The sequence below is a fragment of the Crocuta crocuta genome, unplaced genomic scaffold (genome assembly GCF_008692635.1).
Source record: "Crocuta crocuta isolate KB4526 unplaced genomic scaffold, BGI_CrCroc_1.0 scaffold67, whole genome shotgun sequence".
Taxonomy (NCBI): Eukaryota; Metazoa; Chordata; class Mammalia; order Carnivora; family Hyaenidae; genus Crocuta; species Crocuta crocuta.
The window spans coordinates 2,756,803-2,782,047 of NW_027531896.1; the positions used below are offsets into that span (position 1 = coordinate 2,756,803).

At 50.1% G+C, this 25,245-nt stretch overlaps 1 protein-coding gene across 1 annotated transcript in view; it reads left to right on the forward strand.

The window, feature by feature from the left end:
* Positions 1-25,245, forward strand: part of KCNIP3 (potassium voltage-gated channel interacting protein 3) — a 63,940-nt gene that overhangs the window by 14,854 nt on the left and 23,841 nt on the right. The window contains exons 3-4 of the mRNA XM_077773499.1: positions 22,106-22,192; positions 23,702-23,982. Of these exons, the coding sequence (XP_077629625.1) occupies positions 22,106-22,192; positions 23,702-23,982 (368 nt within the window). The remainder of the gene's footprint in view (positions 1-22,105; positions 22,193-23,701; positions 23,983-25,245) is intronic.

Here is a 25,245-nt window from a genome sequence, read left to right on the forward strand (position 1 = left end):
AAACGAGTGAATGAGTGAGGGAGTGAGCAGGAAGAAGAAAGGAGCAACCAAGGAAACAATTGTTCAGGAGTATTGGCCTGCAAACTCCAGCAGGAGGGAGAAAGCCTTGTACCACCTCTACGTTTTCTAAAAGAACACAGAGAGCAGTGAGCGGAAGGGTTGGCAGAAAGCTGTAAGCCGGGAGCAGCCCAGAGTCTGAGTAGCGTGATTGCATGTGGAGGGTCCCAACCCAGGTGGGAGGCTCATGGGGTCAAGGCCACCATCATCCCCTAACCCCCAGAGGGGCTGCCCCAAGTGAGGAGCGAGGAGCCTGGGTAGGGGGCAGGTCAGGCAGATGGAGGCCGGGAGCCTTGGGCCAGAGTGTGTGCTCGCATTGGGAGCACTGACTCCCCGCCCCCTCAGCCAGGAATCCCCGCAGAGAGCACCAGAGGGTAGTCCTCATTACTGCTCATTCCTCGCTTCCTTTTCTCATTCCAGCCTCCTTGCTGAGGTTATCTCCCCGGAAGTGGCCCCTAGAGTGTAGCTCTACCCAGCAAGCAGCCAGAAGCAGCTTTGCAAACATAAATAAGCCCTTCTCCTGCTAAAACCCTCCAGTGGTTTCCCTTGAACCTTAAATAAATTCATGGCCCTTCTCCTCCTCTGCAGGACATTAGCGCATGCCGTCCTCTGTGCCCAGAGCGTCTGCACGGGTGGTCTTTCTCCCCTTTCAGGCCTCCGTTCATACACCACCTCCTCAGAGGACTTGCCCTGTCCCATCACCACAGTGGCCGCACATCCCGGGTGCTTGACCGAATGGCATCCGGCAGACCGCTCTCTGTTTTGGGGATTCGAGCCTGCCCGCTAAGCCTCGCGCTTTCCCATATAGGTAGAGGCAGCAAGGCCACAGCAGGCTGCCCATCTAGTTCAGGTCTAGGGCTCAGTTTGCCCACCATTGACTGCCACCCTGGGATCCCATTATCCCCTTTGTGTTTAGGGATCCCAACCCAAAGGCTCTGAGGCAACGCGCAGTCTCCCTGGCTGCTCTTCAAAGAAATGCATGCGCCTGACCCGGTGTGCCTGGAGCCAGGGGTCATTGTCTCTGTTTATAGCCAGTTTGTGAGGCTTCTAAGCACAGGCTGTGGCCAGGGCAAGGGGCTAGGGGAGGCCAGGAGAGAACCGCAGTGGGCAGAGCATACCCTCTGGGCCCTCCGCTCTCATGCTGATCCTACTAGCTGGGCATCACCGTCAACCCCACCTTCCAGGAGCACCTGAGGCTTGGAGAGGGAAAAGCTGTCCATCTGTTTGTCCGTCCGTCCATCCAATACACATCCATGGGGCGCCGAGCCTGGCACAGGCTGGGAGGGAACAGGAGCTGGGAGACCTTCCCTTCTGCCCTCCCCTACCTTTCAGGGCCCTCGCTAAGCCCTCCCCACAAACACACCTGCCATGGCTGGGCTTTAGGGCCGGGCTTGAGCTAGCAGCATTTGGGGGCCTGCTTCCAGCCAGTGCAGGATAAACCTGGAACTCCAGGAGCCCTGCACCTTCTGGAGGGATGGGTGTAGAAGCAGGGGTCTAGGTGTGCTTTATCCTTGCTGTCCTCTGACATTGGAGATCTCAAAATCCCCCCACCCCCTGCAATCTTCCCTGGGCCTGGGAAAATAAATCAAAAATAATGGCAGACTCCACCCCGCCCCCAGCCCCTGTGGCATTCATCTTAGACCTGCTGAGTTCTCAAGACACAAATGGGGAAACTGAGGCCTGGAAAGGCAATGTGAGCTGTCCGAGGTCATATAGGTCTGGGAACTCTCAGGTCAGTGCTCTTTTCTCTACTCCCCACAGCTGTTTTAGCTTCAGTGTCTCAGCTTGGGAGGTAGGAGGGGCCCAGAGAAAGAGGCTAAGGTCTCCATCCCAGGACGTCAAGGGGGGCGGAAGAGTACTCTCGATGGGTGACTGAGCCATTTCCAAGCACTGAACTCACAAGGGAAATGGTTGAGTCGAGTCTGTGGGGAGGCTGAAAGCCACAATGTGCTGGCTTAGCTACACGCGAATGCGCGTGTGAGTGCGTGCACACACTCCCCATCCCCACGTCCTCTGCGATCGCGGTGGGCTTTGAGAGTGCCTATGTGTTGGGGAAGACACCACGTGCTGTTCTTGAAGCAACATCCTCAGTCCACCATCAGAAGGTCCTTGGAGATGGGCCAACTGACCCCTGGGACAGCCTGGCCCGTGATGGCCCCTCAGAGCCAGGATCTCAGGGTAGAGGGGCTGCCAGGAAGAGCCTGCCCTGGGCAGAGGAGTAAACAGAAGCCAGGTTCTCTTTTGACTGTGGCCTTTGCCGGTATTTAGATGTGTCCCTGGGCATGTAGGCCGTTCGCTGGGGACCGGACCACCTCTTGGTGGTGGGGGTGCCACAGCGGAAGAGGGCAGAGAGCGGGTCCCAGCATAGCCCAGAGGTTTGTAGAAAGGGTAGGAGTGTAGTCCCGGCTTTGCTACTTAGCGGCTGTGTGACCCCAGGCCAGTCAATTTACCTCTCTGAGCCTGTTTCCTCATCTGTAAAATGGAGAGTGATGTATAACTTTCCTCCCTGGGCTGCGGCAAGGAGTAAGTAAGATACAGACTCATTGTGGGAGTGCCCAGCACACAATGAGTGCATAATAAATGCTCTGGCTCCTGGCTCAAGGCTGAGCCTCAGAGTGGCCCCACACCAGCCATGTCCTGCTTATGTGGCTACAATTGAGAGCACCCCACTTCTGAGACTTAAGTTGGTCCTCTATTTTAAGTAACTATGAGTCCAAGGTAAGACCAGGGCTCCTGGCCTCTGCTCCCATGCGGATGCCCCCCTCCCCCGCCAGACCCACTGGGCCTGTGCCCTCAGGCTGAGTGTCAGCCACCCTGGGGTTCGCACTGGGAGTGCTCACATGCTCGGAGGTGGGCTTCAGCACCCCATTTTACAGATGAATCCTGTGGTTCCGGGAGGTTGAGCTGCTGCCCGGGGAGCCCAAGCTAGGAGAGCCCAGCTGTATCTAACTCCAAAGCCCACACGGGCAGGAGACAGACGCTGCCCTCCCCGGTCGGCCTGCTGGGGGTCTGTTGGGCATGGCCCCCTGTGTTAAGTGCGTGGCTGGCGCACACATTCACAGTTAAGCCGAGTAAATATTTACAGCCATTATGGCAATTGATTGCCTTCGATCCTGTGTGCCGCTGCGAGAGAGCCCTGCTTACTCATGCTTTCTTAAAAACAGCCTCTTCTCTCACACATCTTTAATAATTCAGCTCCTAATTGTCTCCAAACGCAAACCCGAAAATGCCAACTCAGGGCCTTTGTCCCTCCCTGTGCTGGTCTACCTCCTGTCCTCCCTGCCGGGAGGGGGTGGGAGTGGGCTCACCCTTTTTCTGCGGCTGACCCAGGCCCCTGCCTGGTGACCACTTCCGGGAGGGGCTCAGGCCGGGTGGGTGCCGGTAATGCCCCACCTCCAGCTGTTGGCAGAGGTGGTGAGGAAGAGAGCCCTGGAGTAATTGAGTTGCAGGGCTGAGTGGGGAGGAGGTAGGAGCAGGAAGGTGTGGCTGCTGCTCTCCAGGGAGCCCTGCAGTGCTGACGAATGGGAAGGGCAGGGGTGGGGACCTGGGGGCGGCCTGAGGTGACAGGGAAGGCCAATCCTGAATGGGTCTCTGGATACACTTGAGGCCAGAAGGCTCCTTCCCTGGGCTGGGGGTGGGAGGGGGTGGAGCCTGACCACTATTTACAGTGTCTCCTGGGTGCCAGGGCTCCTGTGCTGGGCTTCCTGGCTGGCAGTGCTCCCTGGCCCCTCCTGGGGACCATCTCTATATGGGGGCAGGGAGAGTCTGGCGTGGGGGGGGGTTGGGAATAGAAGGTGTCCAAGACCTGCCTGCCCTCCCGGCAGGATGATGGGGGCTACTAGTAGAGCCACTCTGGGCTCTACTTCCCTCCAGGCCCAGTCAGGGCACACAGGGGTCCCAGGGAAGAGTTGCCTGACCCTCCCCGCAAGCACAACGTCTGCCCAGTGAAACCGTCGTGGCCATGAGGGGCAGGCCCAGCAAGGGCGACACCCTGGCAGGTGCAGTAAGGAAGGAATTGGTCTGTGGTGGCCCGACCCAGCCCAGCGGCTGCCGCAGCAGAGGACCTCTGGGCCAGAGCACCAGGGCTGTGGCTCCCAGTCCCTGTGAGGTCCCTGGGCTGACGAGGGTCCTGTGTGAACATCCAGGACTCCTCTGCCCTCCAGCCCGAGGCCAGGCTGAGACCATCCAGCTTATACATCCACTCAACAAGCCACCAAGCTCGTCTGCCGGGCACTATCCTGGGTCCTGGGGACAAAACAGGGATCTAAGACCAAAATCCCTCTAGTTTATAGGCCATAATATGAGATTGGTATCTAAATTATATATTTGAAAGTAATAGGGCTCCAGAAATTATACAGAGCAGGGAAGAGGGGTAAAGGGCCCAGGGAAGGGCTTGGAGGGAATGTGTGACATTTGAACAGAGACATGAGGTGGACAGAGAAGAGCCTAAGGGAAAGCTTTTCAGGCAGAGGGACAGCACAGGCCAGAGGCAGGGGTGAGCTGGTGTGTCTGGGAACCGGGAGATGCTCATGGAGGTCACAGGGTGGGGGTGGGGGGCTGCAGCTACTGGTGGGAGTGAGACGGAGCCCAGGGATCTGAGCAGAGCAGTGAGGGGCCGGGGCACCTTCTGCTCGGAACCCACCCTTCTGCTGCTGCTGTTGCTGCTGCTGAGGGAGCAGAATAAGCCATGGGCACCAGGAGGGTGGTGGGGTCCTTGTGGTCATCGGGCACACAGGCTGGGCAGGGTGTAGGTGACGGAGGTGGTGGGAAGCAGGCTAGTCCTGGAGGCATGTGAAGGTGGAGCTGAAAGGCTTAGCTGACAGACAGTGGTAGTAGGTGTAAGAGAAAGAGAGGAGGTCAAAGTTTTTGTCCTGAGCATCTGGAGATCTGAGCAATTGTTCACTGTGGCGGGAAACGGAGGAGCAGGCCTTGTGTTGGGGTGTGGTGGGGGAATCAGCTGCAGCACGTGAAGTGGGAGACGCCTAGGGACTTCCTAGAGGGAGGTTGAGGAGGCAGCTGGCAGTTGAGATATGAGCCCCTTGGGGACTGGGGAGAGAAAGTTGGGAGGCATTGGCACATACGCAGGATTTAAAGCCAAAAGACTGGACAAAAATGGTCCAGGGCCGAGCCAGGCACAAACACGCACACACAAAAAGGTCTCTGGCTCCTGTGCCCAGCCCCTGAGCTTGGCCCTGATGTCTGCAGAAGGTTTCTATTGTTTCTTCTATCCAGAAAAGCACTTCTCCATGTTCCAGAAAGTAGCCTCCATCCTGTTCTAACTATTGGTTGGGATGAGGGCTCTCAGCTTGTCCATACTTCTCAGTCTAGATGTGGTCCCTTGATACTGCTGGACCAAGCAGGGCAGAGGTACCCACTGGCCAGGGCGGGCACCTGGCCCATCCAGGCCAATGAAGTCCCTTTCCAGCTCCAGATCCCTTTCTGGTGTTTAAGGGAAACGCTGATTCTCCTAAGCCCTGGAAAGACTACCCCAAGCCTGGCCCATGAGGAGCATGTGACACACAAGTGATTACTGAGTCCAGGACCAGATGCAGTACCGACTGGGATCAGTACTGATTGAGCTGATACTACTGAGTCCATCATTTAAATATTTTTATATTTTATATATTTATATATGGCCTATATTGGTTCACTCAATTCCTGACAGAAATTGGACTGTTTCCCTGTCCAATTGGACAGGGAAATTGTTGATTTCCTCCACTAAGAATCTCAGGGAAACTGAATGTATAGAGGCTCATGCAGTAGCCAAGGTGGCTGCTTTTGGGTTTTTGGTTCAGGGCCTCTCCCTTCGCATTGTATTCGTGGTACAGGCCTGTACAGGGTCCCTTGTTCAGTCAGTGCCCAGTAGCATCCCTGCCAGAGGGGCAGGATCCAGTGGGCATCTCTGCTCAGAGCAGGGCACCCACCAGGGCTTGGCGAATGTCACCTTCATACTTCCTTATTGCACAGGAAGGAGTTACAGGGATTGAGGTCCTGCTGGTACTTTACTAATCTTAGGTAAAGGAGATTGGGCCAAGTGACCACGGTGCACATCTGCTTCCAGTTCTCCCAGGAAGGACACAAAGATAACCACAAAAGAATGAGGAGCGGGTGCCTTGAGGGAGCCAGAAATTACGAGGAATCCCCAAAAGGCAGAAGGCAGGTGGGATTACACTGAAGGAGGAACCTGGGGAAACTACAGCACAAAGGGGCATAGAAAGTGCCACAGCTTTCAGATGTAGGTGGGTGGCAGCAGAGAGCAGAAGGGATAAGGGACTAGGGGCATTTGGGAGAGGACCATCCCCACCCAGTCTTTGCACAAGGTCCCCACCCCATTCCAGAGCTACGTTTGGGCATGGGGACTGGACCTGAGAGGCTGAGCAGTCTCTGAGGTGACTGGCAATGCCGAAGGAGCACAGGGAGCTCAGACAAGCCACAGGTACACCCTATGCATCAGCCATCCCACCCTGCCTCACCCTCCCTGCAAGGGTAGATCTACAAGCACTTTCCATTCAGACATGGACCCGTGCCTGAGAGCCACCCAGCATTTGAGGAAAATCAACTTTGAAGAGAAGCATAAAGCTCAGTGAAATGAAGAAGCAACACCTGAATCAATAGAGTTAATAAGACAAACAAAAGAAAAAGTATAGAACAAGATAAGTTTAATAAATATTCTCAGAGATCCAAGAGGACATTATATGCACACAAAAGAATCAACGATCTTGGAAGAAAAACTAATTGCCGAAACAGATAACATGTCATAGGTGGGTTGAATAGCAGAATGGTTACCCTAACAAAGCAATTTAATGACCTGGGCTCTGTAGCCTAGAATTTCTATCAAGTTATATATAATGAAGCAGAAAGACATGAAAATATGAAAAAGAATTGGGTCATGGGGCAGTTTCAGACTTACGAGTAAAAAGAGTAAGCAGGTGTTGAGAGAACAGAGAGGAGGAAATACTCATTAATAGAAACCATTGTGAGAGTCATTTCGTTTAATCTTCCCAGCAATGCAGTGAGGAAGCCTGGAGAGAAGAATAAAGTGGGGCTTCTCCAGGGCCCTGCATCTATGAGGAAGATCTGCTCCTGGTTCAGCCTGACCCCAGAGCTGGGGGCCACGCTGAGATGCAATGGCTATTTATTCCCTGAAAGTGTTTGCCCAAGTATGGCCCGTGGGATAGTAGTGCGAGTCATGTGACAAGGGATTCTGTGGTCAAATACATTTGAGAAGTACCAGTCAGTTGGGGTTAAGCAAATCTTGTTTTTGTGACAGTTGGGAAGACTTTATGCCCCTCCGGGCCTCACTTTTCTTATCCGTTCAATGGGAATCATGATTACATCCCTGGCTGTCTTCCAGGTTTCAGGGGCCAAAGGAAACATTGGATGTGACACTGCATGTGCAATTGTATGAAAATGAAATATCCTGTTTTGTGTGCGTCTCTTCACTGAATCCTCTGTCTACTTGTGCTTCAGGCCATGGTAGGCAGCTCTATAGACTCAGCTTCTCATATTTGATTTGGAAATTTGGACCCCAGAGTCTGCTTTTTTGGTAAAAATGCTTGTGTTGAGAGGCGACCAGGGTTCTCACTCCAGGGTTGTGTGTGGGTGTCCTTGAGCCCTGGCCCTTGGGTACAGCACAGGACAGCCAGAGTCTGTGTGTCCTGTGTGGGGGTGTTCTGTGCACCTCCCATCCCTAGGGTGCTTCCCAGTGTCTTTTAGATGTTTGTGTCTGGGAGGTATGAAGGCTGAGGAAGGAGCCTTGGCCAAGGAGTTGAGAGGCCTGGGCTCTTGTCCCCACTATGCCACTGTGTGACTTCACAGCCCCTGGCTGGGCCTCACTTATCTCATCTGTGAAATGGGAGGTGGGAGGAAATCACTGCAGGCTCTCCCACCCCTAATCTGGTCATATAGCAGCTAGAGAGGTCATTACAAGGAAAAGGGCAGGGCAGGAGGGGAGGGGTGAGGAGGGGAGGGGAGGGGAGAGTAGAAGACAAATGCTTCATTGCCCTCAGAATAAAGCCCTGCCTGTCTGCCTGAATGAATGAATGAATGAATGAACAAATGAACGAATGCTTACATTGACCTCCTGGCCCCTGCCTGGCCCTGCCTAGGTTCAGCTCTCTCCAGAGTCCATTATACTGGCTCACCTTCTGTCCACACTCAGCCCCTACCTGCTCCCTCCAGGTCATACTCTCCTGCCCTGGAACTACTTAGTCAAATCCTCTTCACCTCCTCTTTGCCTTCAGACCTGGGCTTGGAGCTCTCTCCAAGCTCTCTCTGGGAAACCTGCTCTGCGCCTTGGGTTTGGGACGGTGCGCTTCACAATATGTCTTCCACCACCAACTTTGGCCTCCCCCATTATAACTGTCTCAGGGTCTGTCTCCCCCTCTAGAACGCTCCTTGAGGCCAGTCGCCATGTGTGCCATGTTTGATGCTGTATCTTCCAGGCATACATTAGACACTCAGTAAAATACATGTTGAATGAGTAAATGCTTAAGTGAGGCTCAGCCTCCTTCTAACTCTGAAATCCTATGTCTCCCTGGATTGAAGGAAGATTCAAAAACCACATTTCCTCCTCTGGTCTAGCTAACAGACTCCTACCCTCTTCCATGATGGCCTCACAAGCTGTCTGAGAAGGGGAAATGTTTGAGTGTTGCCAAGGACCTTCTCGGAGCACATGCTCAAGTTAGAATCCCTTGCTTCTAGAGAGTACCAGGTGGGGCAAGCCCTGCAGCTCCGTGGTTTGTAGTCATGAATGGGGATAGTAACAGAGGTGCGAGGATTAAACAGTATTATGCATGTGAGTGCCTAGGAGAGCACCTGCATAGCAAACACCCAAGAAATGAAGCTGCTATTATTATTAGTTCTCAATTCCCTTGCTTTACTGAACTCAGAGAGAGGAAGGAAGGTAAGGATGGGTCTCAGATCTAGGACTTCCAAGCCCCAGCCCAGGGCTTTGGCTCCTCCCCTGCTGCTTACCATCTCAGACCCCAAGGTTTTGATTCCCAGGCCATTCGTCTGCATCTAGCTGATGCGGAGCATCTGTAATAAGCATACCTCCCTGAGCTGCCAGAGGCCACCACAAGAGCTGAGACACCAACACCAAAGCGTCCTGGGTGGAAATTCCCCAAGACACCCTTGGGTCCTGGGCTTGAGTTCAAACAAAGAAATGCTTCTGTCCAAACTTCTTCACAGATCAGCAGTAAGGATGTGACTTCAGAGCACTTAGCATCAGTGTCATAAAACATGAGGATTGATCACCCTGTGTGACTGGGGCAAATGCCAGGGAGAACAAACAGACTCTGAGTTGGCCAACAATGCTTCCTGTGTATATTTTGTGCACATGGCCCCGCCTAGATTCAGCATGATATATAGTTAACATGTGCATGAAGCTCCTTAGCATATACAACACTCTTATTTACATGGGTACACCTGATTATCACAACAATACAAGGGGGCAGGCCAAGGGTTAAGGAAGGTTTTCCCCACTTTGAAGATAAGGAAACCAAGGCCCAAGGAGGTGAGAAGCAACATAGTTTAGGTCACATAGCCTTTGATCTCCTGACTCCCTATTACCCAATCCTCTTGCCAACACAGAGAGGTGGGAAAGCCAAGTTCAGTCAAGGAAAATAAATTTACTCAAAGAAACTCACAGACCAACATGGTGGACATTGTACCAACTGTTAAGTGTCTGCAGAGAAGTTGCTGAGAAGAACTATAGTTGGCATCATCCAGCCTTGTCATTCTGGGGTTGGTTGGTTCCTCTGGACTGGACCTGTATAAGGATAAGAAAAGACATAAAGGAGATTAGAAGTGCCCCAAGTGAGAAAGGGAATGGGAATCTTCTATCACAGGGACCTAAGGAGTGGGATGAAGGGCTCTGAGGACAAAGGTGGCCTCAAGTGTCCCTCTTTCCATTACCTGTGCACTATTCCTAGACTCTTGTAAACCCTTGGGGTTAAAACCCAGATTAGATAGGGATCTGGATACACCTTGGGTGCAGATGGGGGCATGCAGAGATATCCTCTCTTCCTAACCAAGGTATAAACAAACAAGGCCATTAGGCAATCAAAAGAGAGTTTCCCATATGTAGGCAGTGAGGGATCTGCTACCACAGTAACAATTGGAGACATGTCCACATGTCAAGCAGCTCACTTTTTTCATGCCTTCCAAATTTTTCCAGACCATGAGAACCATGGAAAGCAGAACTGCTCAATTAAGAAACATGAAGTTCCTTTCCTTCAAGGGACCACTGGCCCTGATTCTGGGATTATCAAGATGCAGAGAGATCCCTTGACACCTGTAAGGGTCAAAAACTTATCCCTGAAGCTGATTCTGACATTAGAAATTTTATCTCTCTAGTCCTTCTTGTGGATCTACTGATAACAAATTCTCTTAGTTTTTGTTTCATTCAGAATGTCTCAATTTGCTCTTCAATTTTGAAAGACATGTTTGCTGGGTATAGAATTACAGGTTGGCCGGTGATTTCTCCTTAAACACTTTGAATAAATGTTATTCTGTTGTGTTCTGGTTTCTATGGTTTTTGTCACAAAGTCTACCATCACTTGTATTATGTCCCTGAATGTCTTTTTCCACTAGAGGCCTTTGAGATTTTCTCTTTACCATTAGTTTTCATCAGTTTGATCATGATATGTATAGCTGTGGTTTTCTTTGTATTTATCCTACCTTGATTTTGTTGAGCATGGTGAAAATATGGCTTGATATCTTTCATCTGTTTTAGAAAATTTTCTGCCAATGCTTCTTCAAATTCTGATTCTGTCCCTTGCTCTCTATTTGCTTCTTCTAGGACTCCAATTACACATTTGTTGGACTTATTTACTTTGTTCCACATCTTCCTCATTCTTTTCTGTATTTTCCCCATTGACATTCATTTATAATCCATTGACATTTACTGTAATTATTGATGTGGTTGGATTTCTATGTTTTGCTACTTCTTTCTATTTGTCTCATTTTTTGTTCTCTGCTCCTCCTTTACTGTTATCTGTTGTGTTAAACATATTTTTTAGTGTACCATTTTAATTCCTCTGTTGATTTTAACACTGCATTTTTTGGACTTACTTGCTTTGTGGATCCTTTAGGGATTACAATGCACACTTTTATTCATAACAGTTTACTTTGGAATAATATTAACGTAATTCCAGTAAAACATAAAAACCTTTCTCCACTGTATTTTCTTCTTCTCTCTCTTCTTATATGCTGTTATCATCACATATATTACATTCAAATATGTAATAAGCCTAAAGCATACAGTATTCTAATTATTGGTTTATGTGAGCATATCTTTTAACAAAATTAAGAGTAGAAATAAGAAAAAGTTATGTTCAGTCTTTTAAATTTACCCACATAATTGAAATTACTGCCACCCTTCATTTTTTTCCCTATGGATTTGAATTACTTCCTTTCAGCCTGAAAGGGCTTCCTTTAGTATTTCTTGTAAGGCAGGCTTGCTAGCAATGAATTCTCCTTGCTTATCTGGGAATGTCTTTCCTTTGTCTTCATTTATGAAGGATGGTTTTAGACAAAGAATTTTTGGTTGATATATTTTTTTCCTTTCAGCACCTTGAGTATGTCATTATACTTCTTTCTAGCTATTACCATTATTTCTGATGAGAAGATAGCTATTATTCATATTGTTCCCTGTATGTGATGTATCATTTTTCTCTTGCTGCTTTTGGTTTTCTCTTTGTCTTTGTATTTCAGCTGTTTGACTCTGATGTGTACATGTGGAGATATCTTCATGTTTATCATATTTGGAGTTTTTGAGCTTCTTGGGTCTGGAGATTTATGTTTTTCATCAAATTTGGGAATTTGGGGCTATTATGTCTTCAAATGTTTTCTTTGCTTCTCTCTCTTCTATTCTTCTGGGACTCTCTTCACATAGATATTGGTATGTTTAATATTGGCCCAAAGGTATCTGAGACTCATTTCATCTTTCTTAAATGTTTTTTCTCTATATTCTTCAGATTGGATAATTTCTATTGATGTATCTTCAAGTTTACTGACACTTTCTTCTGCTAGCTCAAATCTGATGTTGAGTCCCTCTAATGAATTTTATTTAAAAAAAATTAATGTTTATTTTTGAGAGAGAGAGAGAACAAGCAAGCACAAGTGGGGGAGGGACAGAGAAAGAGGGAGACACAGAATCTGAAGCAGGCTCCAGGCTCTGAGCTGTCAGCACAGAGCCCAACATAGGACTCAAACCCACAAACCACGAGATCGTGACCCGAGCTGAAATCGGATGCTTAACTGACTGAGCTACCCAGGCACTCCCCCTCTAATGAATTTTTAAATGTCAGTTATTTCATTTTCCATCCTCAGAATTTTCATTGAGCTCTTTTATGTTTTCTGCCACTATATTGCAATTCTTCATCCACTGAGTCATTGGTCACACTTTAGGTCTTTAAAAATGACTTTCTTAAGTTCTTTGAATATATTTATAATAGCTTCTTTGAAGTATTTATTCGCTAAATCCATCTCTAGCAATACTTAGAGATAGCTCCTATTGACCATATTTCTTGTTAAGCATGAGTCACATTTTCTTGTTTCTTGGCATGTCTTGTAATTTTTTATTGAATACTGGGTCAGACACATGTGCAGCTTCATGTGGTAGATAGTGTCTGTTTCTCCTGCAAGTCACCTATGTTGTCAGTGTTGGAGGCAGTAAGAGACCTGTGTGGTTCCAGTTTGTTCTCACTTTTTCTCACTTCATATCCAGGCTTTCCCTGCCATATTCTAGTCCTGCTGACCTACAGCACCTTCAGGCATATTTAGAGGCAACAGCCTTCCATAGACTTCTTATCCAGCTCCCCCACTTGTGTACGGTCTCATTCTTATAACAAAGCCTTTATTCTGTATCTCTCAGAGTGGTTCTGCTTCCCTGGTCAACCATAATGATGCAAATTCCCAATTCTCTGTTAAAATTTAAGCCTCATCTTTTGATTCGTTTTGTCCATTTCCTTTTTTTATTTTTGGAAACATACTAATTATAGTTATTTTGAAGTCCTTACTTGCTAACTCCAAAATCTGGGTTATCTCTGTATGCTTCTATATGTTCGTGATCAGCCACTTTTCCTTCTTCACATGTCTAGCAATTTTTTACTTCATGCTGAATGATGTGTTTGTGATATATGTGAACGGTATGTGGTAGAGGCTCTGGGTTAGTTTCTCTCCTTCAAAAGAGTGTTGAGTTTTGCTAGGCAGTTAACCTCCTGGCAAATCATACTCATCCTGTCAAAGCTTGCTTTTAGCCTTTGTTAACATATGTCTGTTTCAGCTTTTTTCTTCTTTATGGAATTTAGCTCTTCTCTTAAGGCATTGTCTTAATCCTTAAGTATGGCCTTCCTGGGACCTCAACAGAAAGCCTCGGTTGTTCACCAATGTTTTGGGTTTGCTCAACCCTTTATATTTCCTCACAGTTCTGAAATTTCTGCTCAGCTTTCAGTTCTCCTAGCCACTGTTCTCTGTAAGACCTCCTGGAGTCTCTCTCTGCTCATGAGCAGCCTAACAATTGACCAAGGACCCTGGGGATATTTTCATAGATTTGGGGGGCTGCTCCTTCTCCGTGGCTACCTCATTTCCAGACTCCTGCCCTCTCAAATCATGGCCACCTTAGCAGTCTTGAAGTCTTATCTCTATTTCCTGCATCCAGTGTGACCACCAGTGCTAGGAGGTTCTGCTGCCCAACATTTTGGAAAATATCCTCAGGCAATAAAGAAGAAATAAATGTGGGGATCATTTAGTGTAATTATCAAGGATCATTGCCCTATGTTAGTTGGTGGCCAGTGTCTACATATAGCTGCTGTACATGTTTTGTCCAGACTTTATAGTTGTTTTCATTAGTAAGGTAAGCTTGGTGCCAGCTACTTCATAATAATTGGAATCTTCCTTTTCTATGCTCACGGGCTGAGAGAGCTAAGGTCATTTGTATGGTTAAAAACACAGATGCATTTAAACTCACGTATGTTCCTGCTTGGTCTCTGAATATCAATAGGATGTACAATGAATCCTTTCTCTGTGATAACAGAAGCTTCATCCCCTATTGAATACCTCAGATGGGTGAAAGGCACTGTTCTAAGTGCTTTACATGCACTAATTTATTTTACCCTCATCCTCACTCTGTGATATAGGTATTATCATTCCCATTTATAGTTGCAGAACTGAGTCTTGTTGAAGCTACTTGCCCAAGGTCGCATGGCTAATAAGTAGAAAAGCCAGGATTTGAACACAGACAGTCTGTCTTCAAAGCCTGCAGTATTAACCACAATGCTACACTGCCATTTAAAAACTATCTCAATTTTTTTTTTTTTGAGAGAGAGACAGACGGATAGACAGACCCAAGCAGGCTCCACAGTGTCAGTGCAGAGCCTGATTGGGGCTCGAGCTCACAAACCAGGAGATCATGATCTGAGCTGAAATCAAGAGTCAGATGCTTAACAGACTGAGCCACTCAGGCATCCCTCAATATTTTTTTAAAATGTTGTTATAAATATAAGTTATGACAAAAATCACCATATGAACAGCCTCTTAAAAACTATAGCTTTCCCTCCCAGACCGTATTTGGAATATGCACAATCTGTCAGCTTCCTCCATTCCTCTCAATGAGGTTCCTTCCGTTCTGCCTCTACCTGGGTGGAAGCTACCTTCATTTTTCACCCAAGTTTTTCCTTGTTCTCAAGCCTCCAGGCTTGTTCTTGAAGCCGAAGGACCAGAGAGGAAAGGCAGGAAGCTAGGCTGAAGAGTGCTGGTGAGGACTGGGGCCAAGAAAACTAGCCCAGTCATTGGGCTGGAGGGTGGAACAACCTGGAGGTGGGGAGGAGCAGCAGAACAAACAGGTGGGGTCCTCGGTTGGGGATTAAACCTTTAGAAGGAAGCTCCTAGTCACAAGACTGGCAACTGGCAAGGAACAGGCAGACATCGGGCAAGGCAGGGGCCTCAAAAAGCCAATGTGGTCAGCACAGGAGGTAGATGGGGAGACAGGGGGTTGTGAGGCACACACCCATCTCTCTGTGACACTGCCTTCAGGGTGTCATTCAAACCCCAGCTCTGCTTCTTACCAATGTCGAGCACTTGGTGTACCTCTTAAGCCTCAGTTTCTCTTCAGCTTCATGGAATAGAAAATCTAAGTCATGGTGCTTTAAATGAGACCAGGGTTTAGTTTTCTCAAGCAATGAAAATTCCAGAGGTAGGTAGTTATTAGGTTTAGTTTCCCAGCTCAAGTCATCATAATTTAGGAACCCGTGCCCTTCTCTCATAGTTCCGGGTATAGCCATCATAACCCATTCCGGAAAAGAGTGGGGAGAAATGGCAAAAAGGCATATGCCAGCCGAGTCTGTCCTACTTCCTTTAAGGCGGTTTCCTAGAAATCACCCAATGATTTCTGCTTCTATCTCATTGGCCCAGACTGTGTCATATGGCCATCTCTAGCCACAAAGGAAGCTTTGAAATGTACTTTTTTAAGCAGAGCACATGGTTGCCGCCAACAAAATTAAGATTCTGCTAGAGAGAAGGAAAGGAAGAACAGATCCTAGGTCTGTGCACCCAGAATCCTCTGCCATTGGGATAAATGGTCTTATTTCCTCCATAATTAGGGTCGACATGAGGATGATAATTCTTGTAAAGTATCTTGCAGATACCTGGCTCAGTCAATGGCAGTGAATATTCTCCACCTTGAGGAACCATTCTAATGGCCATCTAAGAATATCTTCATAAGAAACTGACTATGTAGAATGCTCAGCAGGACTACCCACAGAGTAAGGGCTCAATAAATATTTGTGGCATTGACCTTGTCTAAGATCCATCCAAGAAGAGCATCACTAAAGGCTGGTGAGACAGTATATAAAGCCTTTTTGAAGCCCTGCATTGGAGGAAGTTGACTCTCTTGACTTGATATCTCTTTACTCAGTCGGTAGAGTGACAAGACTGTGGGCCTTGGGCCTAGATACTACAAAGAAGCATTAGTACAGACATTGTAGCTTGTCTGCCCCAAACTACCCCTTACTTTCTCCCTCTTTCAAGAGCTCTGGTTCTAGTCCCAGGTTCAAGTGCCTCCCTTTCTCCTTTAGCTACAAGTAGAGCTGGGCCTTTTCCCTTGCCCTGGTCCTGATTGATCTGAGTCGTCATGTTTGCATGAATTAGGTTAGATCGGTTGCTGTAGCAATGAGACTCAAAACTCAGTGGCTTGAGGACAAAGAAGTTTATTTCTCTCTGCTGTGACCATCCTGAGGTGAGTGTGCAGGTTGGTGAGTGGCTCTACTCCATGCAGGCATTCAGGGCCCAGGTGCCTTCCACCTTGTGGCTCTGCCAACTCCTTCATATTGGACTTAGGAACTGAACAGATTCAGATAATTTTCTGAAATACATTTCATTCATGAATTCTCATGTTTATTATCCAAAACTCGGGAATCTGGAGATTTGGATGATACAGTATACTGCCCATGACCTGATTTTTCGAAAATAACTTTCATATCTGAATTCAGGAAATGTGTTGATTTGGATAGTGAGGATCCTTGGGCTAGCTACCCTAGCAGTGGAATAAGAAAGCTTAATTACCCACCTTAGTTCTTCTTGGGGCACACCACCTTGCCTGCTGTCCACCACGGTCCCAGCCTTGTCTTCCCTTCCCGTCCATTTCCCTCTCAGCCACATTTGAAGAAGGTGTTGAGACATGTGTCCTCCTCTACGGCCACAGAGCTTTCCAAGTTCTCTGCTAGTTCAAGTCAGGAGGCCCAGGAGTTATTGTAGGTCTTGATTCCTCACAGGCTTTTGGGGGCCAGACTTCTGGCTTCTGCCACAATGTAATTCCCTCAAGCACTTGGTCAGTTTCTGGTCAATTTCCTTCTAGTAAGTTGTGTTCAGTAACCACTACCAAAGTTCTTTTCTAAATATGGTTCTCCCACAGCTGCTTTGTTTCTTGGCTCCTTGTACCCATTGCTATCTCTCACTGGAGGCCATCTGGGTTTGGCTGATAAATCTCAAACGACTTCTGAAAAATGCTTTTTGCAACAATTTTATTTCTGTTGTTTGGCTCAAAAGTGTTTGCTTTTCCAACATGGTGGAGCCTTCAGTATCTGGTGTCTCCCTCTTCCCTTCTACCTCTATTTTCAAAATAAACAGCTCTCATCTCATTTCATCTCTTTCTTTAAGAGATTTTTTTAAAAAATGTTTTATTTATTTTTGAGAGAGAGAGACAGCATGAGCAGGGGAGGGTCAGAGAGAGAAGGAGACACAGAATCCGAAGACAGGCTCCAGGCTCTGAGCTAGCTGTCAGCATAGAGCCCAACACGGGGCTCGAACCCACGAACCATGAGATCATGACCTGAGCCTAAGTCAGACGCTTAACCGACTCAGCCACCCAGGTGCCCCTCTTTAAGAGATTTTTTTAAAGTTTATTTCTTTCTCCCTTAACATCTCAGGGTGAATGTTCCAGCTTGGTGGGCAGTTCTGTTCCATGTGGTCATGCAGGGACCCAAGTCCCTTCCATCTTATGGCTCCAACCCCTCATACCCTTCCAGACTCGTCGTAATCTACTCGTCCAGACCCCATGACTGGGGCTGGTCATCGACATGTTTGGGTTCTAGCCAGTAGGAAAAGAGAAGGGAGAATGAGTAGGAGACACACTCACTGACTTAAGGCCTCTATCCCCAAAGCAGCACCCATTACTTCCACTGGCAAAAACTTAGTCACATGTCCACGCCTAATTGCAAAGGGATCAGAGAAATGCTGTCACCACTGGGCAAACACTAGTTGAGATTTTTTTGCTATAGAAGAGAGGAGAATGAGTTTTAGTGGAGAGCTAGCAATCTCTCCTACAGTGGTGGTCTCATTCCTCTCCCCGACAACAGATTTAGGCATGGCATGTGAAACAATTCCAGCCATGAAACATGAGGAATTGTTCATGAGAAGCTTAATGGGCAAGTCTTCCCCACTGTAAAAAAAGAGACATAGGAAGAGATGGTCCCTTCTTTTTGCCCAGGACACTGTCATGTCAGGTTGTGATGTCTGGAGCTAGGCATCCTTCTTGTGGTCATGAGGGGAGCAGGCTGTGGGTAAGGTTAATGCTTCGAGGTATAGGTAGACACTTGAGCCTAGGTCCTTAATGATACCACTGGATTTGAGCTGATTGTCCCTGGCACCACCCTCCTGCTGGACTTCTGTGTGTGACATGGTACATTCCCTTATGGTTTAAGCTAAAGGAATGGAGGTTTTTGTTACCTGTAGCCACAAACCTCCACACACATTTAATCTGAAGTGTGTGGACCAGAGCAGAGACTGTGTGGATGGGTTCTGTGTGGCCCCCGGGGGTCTGTTTCACTGGAAGAGTTGGGCAATACCATAAAGTAAAGAGAAGTAGACTCCTTTGGTGTCACTTCCTAGGCTGTCCTGGCTCTGAGAAAGGGGCATCTCTGGGAACAGGGTTCCTCACGCCTGTCCTGGGATGCTTTCACATCCATCAGCTTGTCAGATTCTCACAGCTCACTGTTTGACAGGCAGGTAAATATCATCAAGTGGCCACATTTTACGAGAAGGAAAGGAAGGCTCAGAGAGGTGCTGTGTCTTGGCCAACTCTGCCAACAGGTTAGGGTTGGAACTTGGGACTTGGCCCTGGTTGTCTTGGACTCCCGGTCTGGTGCTCTTGCTAGTGACACCAGGACAGCCTCTGCTAAATAAAATAAAATAAAATAGTTGGAGGAAAAGCATCATCTGACATCCCATTAATAATTTTATAAATTCGTTGAAGCAGATATTACTTATACCTTCAGGAAGTTTACAATCCAGTGGGAGAACACAAACAAATAAATGAACACAGAAGGAAATAGCTAAACTCACATGGGGAGAACTATAAAGAGGAAAGAAGATGGAGGTCATGGCAGAGACTAATAAGGGGGAGCAGGTCAGGGAAGGTACGTGGCAGAAGTGACGCTTAAGCTGAGACCCAAAGGACAAGTAGGCACTAATTAACTGGGTGAAAAGGAAGAGGAGGAGGAAGAAGAACATTGATGGCTCAGCAAAGAGCACGCCCAGAGATCCAGAGGTGGGAGAGTCCTGGACCTACGCAGGTGGCTGCAAGTGTGGCTAGGGTCATGCGAACAAGGCAGGAGAGGAAGGGCCTGACCGCACTGGTCTAGGGGAAGAAGGCAGTATTGAATTAAAGTCGCAGGCTGTGAAGCTGGACTGTTTGGGTTCAAATCCTGACGCTGTTATTATCCGCTGTGTGCCCTTAAGCAAAGAATTAACCACTCCATGCTTTGATTTCTTTCCCTTATCAAGTCCCTGCCTTATTGGGAACTGTGAGAAATGAAGAAGCTGAGTAGTGTTGAAGCGTTTGGTACATAGTAAGTGCTTAGTAAATGCCAGCTGCTTTTATGGGCCATGTTAATAAGGATTTTGGTCTTGGTGTTCTGTGAGTAATGGGGGTTACATTGATCAAGACCCTTTTGGTTGCAAGGAATAGCAACCCAACTCACACTGGCTTAAGCAACAGTAGGGGGATTTATTGGCTCCTGCAACTGAAAGATAGTGGTTTAGGTGTGCCATCAGGCACAGCTGGATCAAGGCATATAACATTGTCAACTGGAGTGGGGCTATTTACTTTGTGTTCTGTTTTCTCAAGAAATGGCTTCATTCTCCAGCTTGCTGTCCCCACATGGGGGCAGGGTGGCCATTTAGCTACCACAGTGAAGGAGAGTGCCTCTTTCCTGCTTGCCCCAGGGCCAATCATGGAGGTCTCTCATTGGCCCCCAGCATCCCAGAACCAATCACTATGGCAGTCGAGGGGGGTGGTGTGCAGGGGGAAAAGAGGAATTTGTGCTGATTGACCGGTTATATCCCGAAAGTTCCGAGATCACTGGCCTGAGGCTGGCAAGGGCAAGGGGTTCTACAAAGGAAATTAGGGCGCTGTCGCCAAATCAGGGAGAGGAATGTTGAGCAAGCAAACACAACCAGGGTTGAGTCAGAGAGCCACTAGAGGTTTTAAGCAAGGGAAAAGCAGGACCTGATGTCCACCTTGACATGACCACTCTGGCAGCTGAATGGAGGGGAAGAGACAGGAGGAGGACAGAGTGGAGACACTCTGTTGGTGGTTGACATCAGGGACAATGGCATGGCCAGGCTGGGAGCAGTGGAGCAGAGAGGGATGAGAAAGAGGCACAGTGCCAAGTTTTGTTGGTAGACTGGGCAGCAGTGGGACAGGAAGATTCCAGTCTAAGCCAGAGGTTTGGACTGAGCAGCTGGGACAGGGAGCTTGAAGGAAGGGCAGGCTTGGGAGGTTGATACTTCGGCTTTGTATGCACTGCATCTGAAGAGCCTTGGGACATCCTTGGGGAGGAGTCCTAGAGGTATTTCTTTACGATGTGGAATTCCACGCCGGGGCACTCTTGTCTGGTGCCTATGAAATATGAGAAGGAGAAATAAATTGAATAATGCCTGCTCTGCCTAGTAGAATGCACTAGAACCAAGGGCGGCCCACTCTCCAGGAGAGTCGAGACAGGAACAACTTGGGGCACCTGGTGGCTCAGTCGGTTAAGCGTCTGACTTCGGCTCAGGTCATGATCTCACGGTGTGTGGGTTCGAGCCCCGCATCTGGCTCTGGGCTGAACACTTGCTCAGAGCCTGGAGCCAGCTTCAGATTCCGTGTCCCCTTCTCTCTCTGCCCCTCCCCCACTCACACTCTGTCTCACTCTGTCTCTCAAAAATAAATAAATGTAAAAAAAAAAAAAAAAAGGAAACAGGAACAACTTGCTGAGCTGTTTCTGGGAATGGGTCCCTCAAGTAGCATGTGTGAAGTCCAGTCCCTCCCTTAAAAGTCAAATGACCTTTTGAAATCCTTAAACAGCTAGGTAGTCAGTAGACTGGGGCAACCAATGAATGTTGGTCAAACTGACAGGTTCCCAACCCACAGGAGTGGACAGTGCAGCTGTGGTGAGACATGAGACTCACAGCATGGCATGGAAGATGTCTGGGTAGACAGCCAAAACACAGTGCAGAATGGCATGGCCCGGGCAGCAGAGGCCAGGGGGGTTCTGAGGAGAAGGGGGTTGATACAGGGCTGGTATAATCCAGGGAGGCTTCCTGGAGGCAGAACTAGAGAGGTATCAGTACTCCAGGCAGAGGAAGACCATGACCTCAGGTGTGGGATGCAAGGCTAGGTGTGGGGTATGCCCCAGCTCACCCCAAAACAGCTGAGTCTGAGTCACTAAAAACTTTCTAAATTGGACCAGGACCCCCGGCCTCTCAGAGCCTCCCAGACATCCTGAGGTCTTCAAGTGAGGGCTCAGGACTCCCCAGCCTTCTACTATCATCCAGGGTAGAGCAATCTGCTCCCTCCACATTGCCCCTCATCTTTCCCTACCTCTGCGGCAGCCCTCAGCACCCTGCACTGCAGAGACTTCTCTACATGTGGCCCTCCCCTAAGCCTGCCCTGTCTCCCAAGGCAGGGAGCTGGCAGGGAGCACCGTCAACACCCAGCATGCTCTCTGCTGCAGGAGGCACTTGGGGGGTGTTAGGGATGGGGAGCTCCAGGCAGTGGGGAAGGGCCTGGCCTGGCCCTTCATGGGTGTGCGGAGGATGTATGGGGCCTGGGGGCCTGTCTGCCAGCTTCCCTGTCCAGGTCCTTTGGAAGAGGGGCATGCGATAGGACCATCAACCCAGCCTCAGTGGACCTCCTTGGCCCCAGAGCTGGCAGGCCCCAAGCTTGTGAGCGAGCAGGGGAGTCAGCTTCCCATCCATTAGGCCCATGGCCCAGGCTGCTAATGCCGAGCGGACATTCTGCTCTCATCCCTGGTATCCACTTAGGCGTCGTTAATATTTTACACTGCATAGCCAGGGGATCGATGTCTCATTTATAGCTCAGTGTTTATGAGCAGTCATTGAAGCTTTCACAGGGAAGATGCTCAGGAACACCAGGAGAAACTGAGGCAGAGGGCGGGTTGGGGGGGGGGACCAGCCTCAGGAGGACCCTCCATATGCCTTCCTTTGCCTGCCCAGTTCTCTAGCCCCCTTTCTATTTCACACCTGGCACCCTGTACACACCCAGCTCCAAGAACACATCAGAAGGGGCCATTGGAGCCTGTGACACAGGCCAGTCCTTGTCTCACTTGATCCTCCACAAGCCCCTGGAGAGGTGAGATTATCATCCCCATTTTAGAGGAGTCCCATTTTAGAGAGGTTAATGTGCTTTTAACCAGACCATTGATTGAGGATTGGTGACAACTAGCTGGGACACAGGCTAGATTTTGCTCAGCACGTGTGTAAATTAGAGTACAGGAGGCTCTTGAACCTTTCCAGACTAACACGCTTTAGCAACTCCTGTGCTCCGACAGGGCCGCGTTGTCGGGCGATCATTAGCATCTCTGCTTAGAACTCTTGCCTCTTTGGTCAGTGAAAACTCACCGCATGCCCACTTAAATGCAATTGAAAGCTGTGCGTTTACAGTTCTTTAAAAATATCTGCAATAACTTAGACTTTTAACCAGGTGTGTTAAATAGTGAGATTGAACTGCACAGGCCAGAAGACACCCGGCAGCCTCAGCCTCCCACCTCCGTTTCCACTGGAACCCGTGCGTTAGGCTGCGTCAGCATCTACTGGAATCCAGGAGGCCTGCGCGCTGCGCCTGTGCCCGTTCCCCAGTCCGTCCTCTAGGCCTCGGTTTCCTCATCTGCAAAATGGGGAAGAGAAACGCCCTGGGGAGCCCTTAAGGATTACAAGTAAACCCGGGCACCGACCTCGGTGCCTGGGGAGCAGTGCCCGTTCAGTATTTGTCGCAAGAATGACCGAGTGGGTAGCAGAGGCTCATAAACGGAAGCTACTATTTTTCAGGCCCTAGGTCCAAACACGCGTGGAGCGGGGCTGGATTTCCGCATCCACTATGGCACCGGGTGAACTTGGTGTTCACAACAGCCCGCTCTTCCCGCCCTCTAAAACGGGAAGGGGGGGGTGGGGCGGATTGGGGAGGACACCCGGGGAGCGCAGCGCCCGCGGGAGGGCAGCAAAGAGCCATGGTTTCCGCTCTCCGGTCCCGGAGTTGGGATACTAGGTGGGTCCCGGGCTCCGCCCTGCCACGCCCCCACCTCTCCCCTTCCTTTCTCCTTCCTTTCCTACACTTTGCCCCTGGGCAGGAAGAGAGCGATCCACAAACGAAATAGCACTCCCGTGCACTCCCCGAGCGGAGCACTTGGCATCCGCTTAGCTCTTTCCCACATCCGGAAAGGCAGGCAGGCACCAGCCCCTCCGCGTGGAGGAGTCCTCAAGTCCATGACTCGACCAAGGTCATGCAGCAAAATCAAGAGTGAAACTCAGTTCTGTAGTCTCTAATACCAAAGCCCACATTCCCTCCAAAAGTCTGGAGCGCACACGGGTTTCCAGAACTGGATAACTTTGGATACCAACTTTCCTATTTTCAGCGGGGGCCAGACCAGGGCCAAGTTCAACTTCGAGCCGAGGGTTGAACGTGTGGGAAATACCCCGGGGAGAGAGGGCTTCCCCGATCCCCCGCAGGCCGGCTCTGCGTGCGCTGGCCCGTGGGGCAGTGAGCTGGGGAGGCCAGGCTNGCGCCTCGAAGTTTGCTGGCTGACTCGGAAAGTTGCGCTCGGGCTCTGCCGCCGCACCGCGTCCAACCTCCTGGCCTGTCCAGTTCGCCGCCGCCGCAGCCCTCCGCGGGACCTCGGCCCAGTCGACACCCGCAGCCCCGCCTGCCGGGGGATGTGAGCCGCGGCCTCCCCAAGAGGCCGGGAGGGCTGCACTGGCCCCGGCGCCTCCCGAGGCACGCGCGGGCGAGGGGGACGCCCCGGCCCCAGGCAGCCCGGGTCGCCATGGGCATCCAGGGCATGGAGCTGTGCGCCATGGCCGTGGTGGTGCTGCTGTTCATCGCCGTCCTCAAGCAGTTCGGCATCCTGGAGCCCATGTCCATGGAAGGTAACGCCTGGCCATCCGCCCCTCCCCCGGGGCCAGCAGTGGGTAGGGAGGGAGCAGCAGTCGCGGTCCCGGGCGGGCGCGGGTCTGCGGGTCCGGCGAGGTGCGGCCCTCCGGCACTTTGCGCTCAGCGGCACTGACCGCCTGAGCCGCCGCCCCCTCCCGACTCCTGAGGGCTGGGCCTGGAGCTAAGGAGATGGAGAAGCCTGGGGCTCCAAGGAGCACCAGAGGGGATGACCTGGACTGCGGCGCTTGGGTGGGCGTGAGCGAGATGCCTGCTGACACCTTGAGCCATCCTAGGCCCGCAGATCCGAGCGGGTGAGTACAGCCGGCTTGGGCCGTGGGAGGCGGCTCAGGGTGCAGATGACTGGAAGGATCCTCAGCCCAGGGTGCCTGGTGATGGCGAATGATGGGAGACCTCCACTACATCACGGGGTTGCCCCTTTTGCCCCCTACCCACGTCCAGTTCCCCCTCCCGAGGCAAGGCTCAGGCCTATGGGCTCAGTAACCAAATCCTCGGGTTCCACATTTCTGTCCCAATAAAATATTAATTGAGGAGACAAGACCTCCTCTTAAATCAGAGGACAGCCACAGTGGTACCCCTGACAGGGGCCCTTACAGCTGCTTCCCAACCTTTGGTACCTCCCGAAGACTTCCTGGCAGGTTCATAGGAGGACCCCCTCTAGGGCACACCCATTCTGAAGGGGACCTTGACCCACCAGGGCTGTAACTCACGCCCCCCTCCTCCCCCCCCCCTCCAGTTCCAAACAGGCAGTTGCAGCTCCGTACCACTGTACCGTGGGGAAGGGGTCAGCCTGTCCTGGTCTGTTACCTACACTCCCTCGCTATCTGCTCAGAGGAGGATGGGCACCCTGCCTGCCTCAGCACTCTGCTGACCTTGCCGGGCTCCAGCTCCTGGGACTGAAATCAGAGGCCCGCACAGGAAAGGGAGGAAGAACCTGTCCTTGCCCCTGAACTGCCAGGCAGCCCCGCCAGCCTGATGATGTGCCCCCAAACTCCTGTCAACGGCTACTGAGGGCAGGACAGGTCACAAGGGCTGGAAGCAAGGCCCTTCTTCCATTTTGCCTTCAGAGCCCAGAGCTGGCTCTTTACCGGAAGTCCGTGGCTATGTGCCCCTAAGAAGCCATCAGGCTCCATCATACCTTTGCTAGGTGAGTTCGTGGCCCAAAGAGAAGGAATGCGATCAAGGTGGTTCGGAGAGGTGCCACCGTGAGCTTTACATTTTCCTTGGAGGGGAAAGTTGCC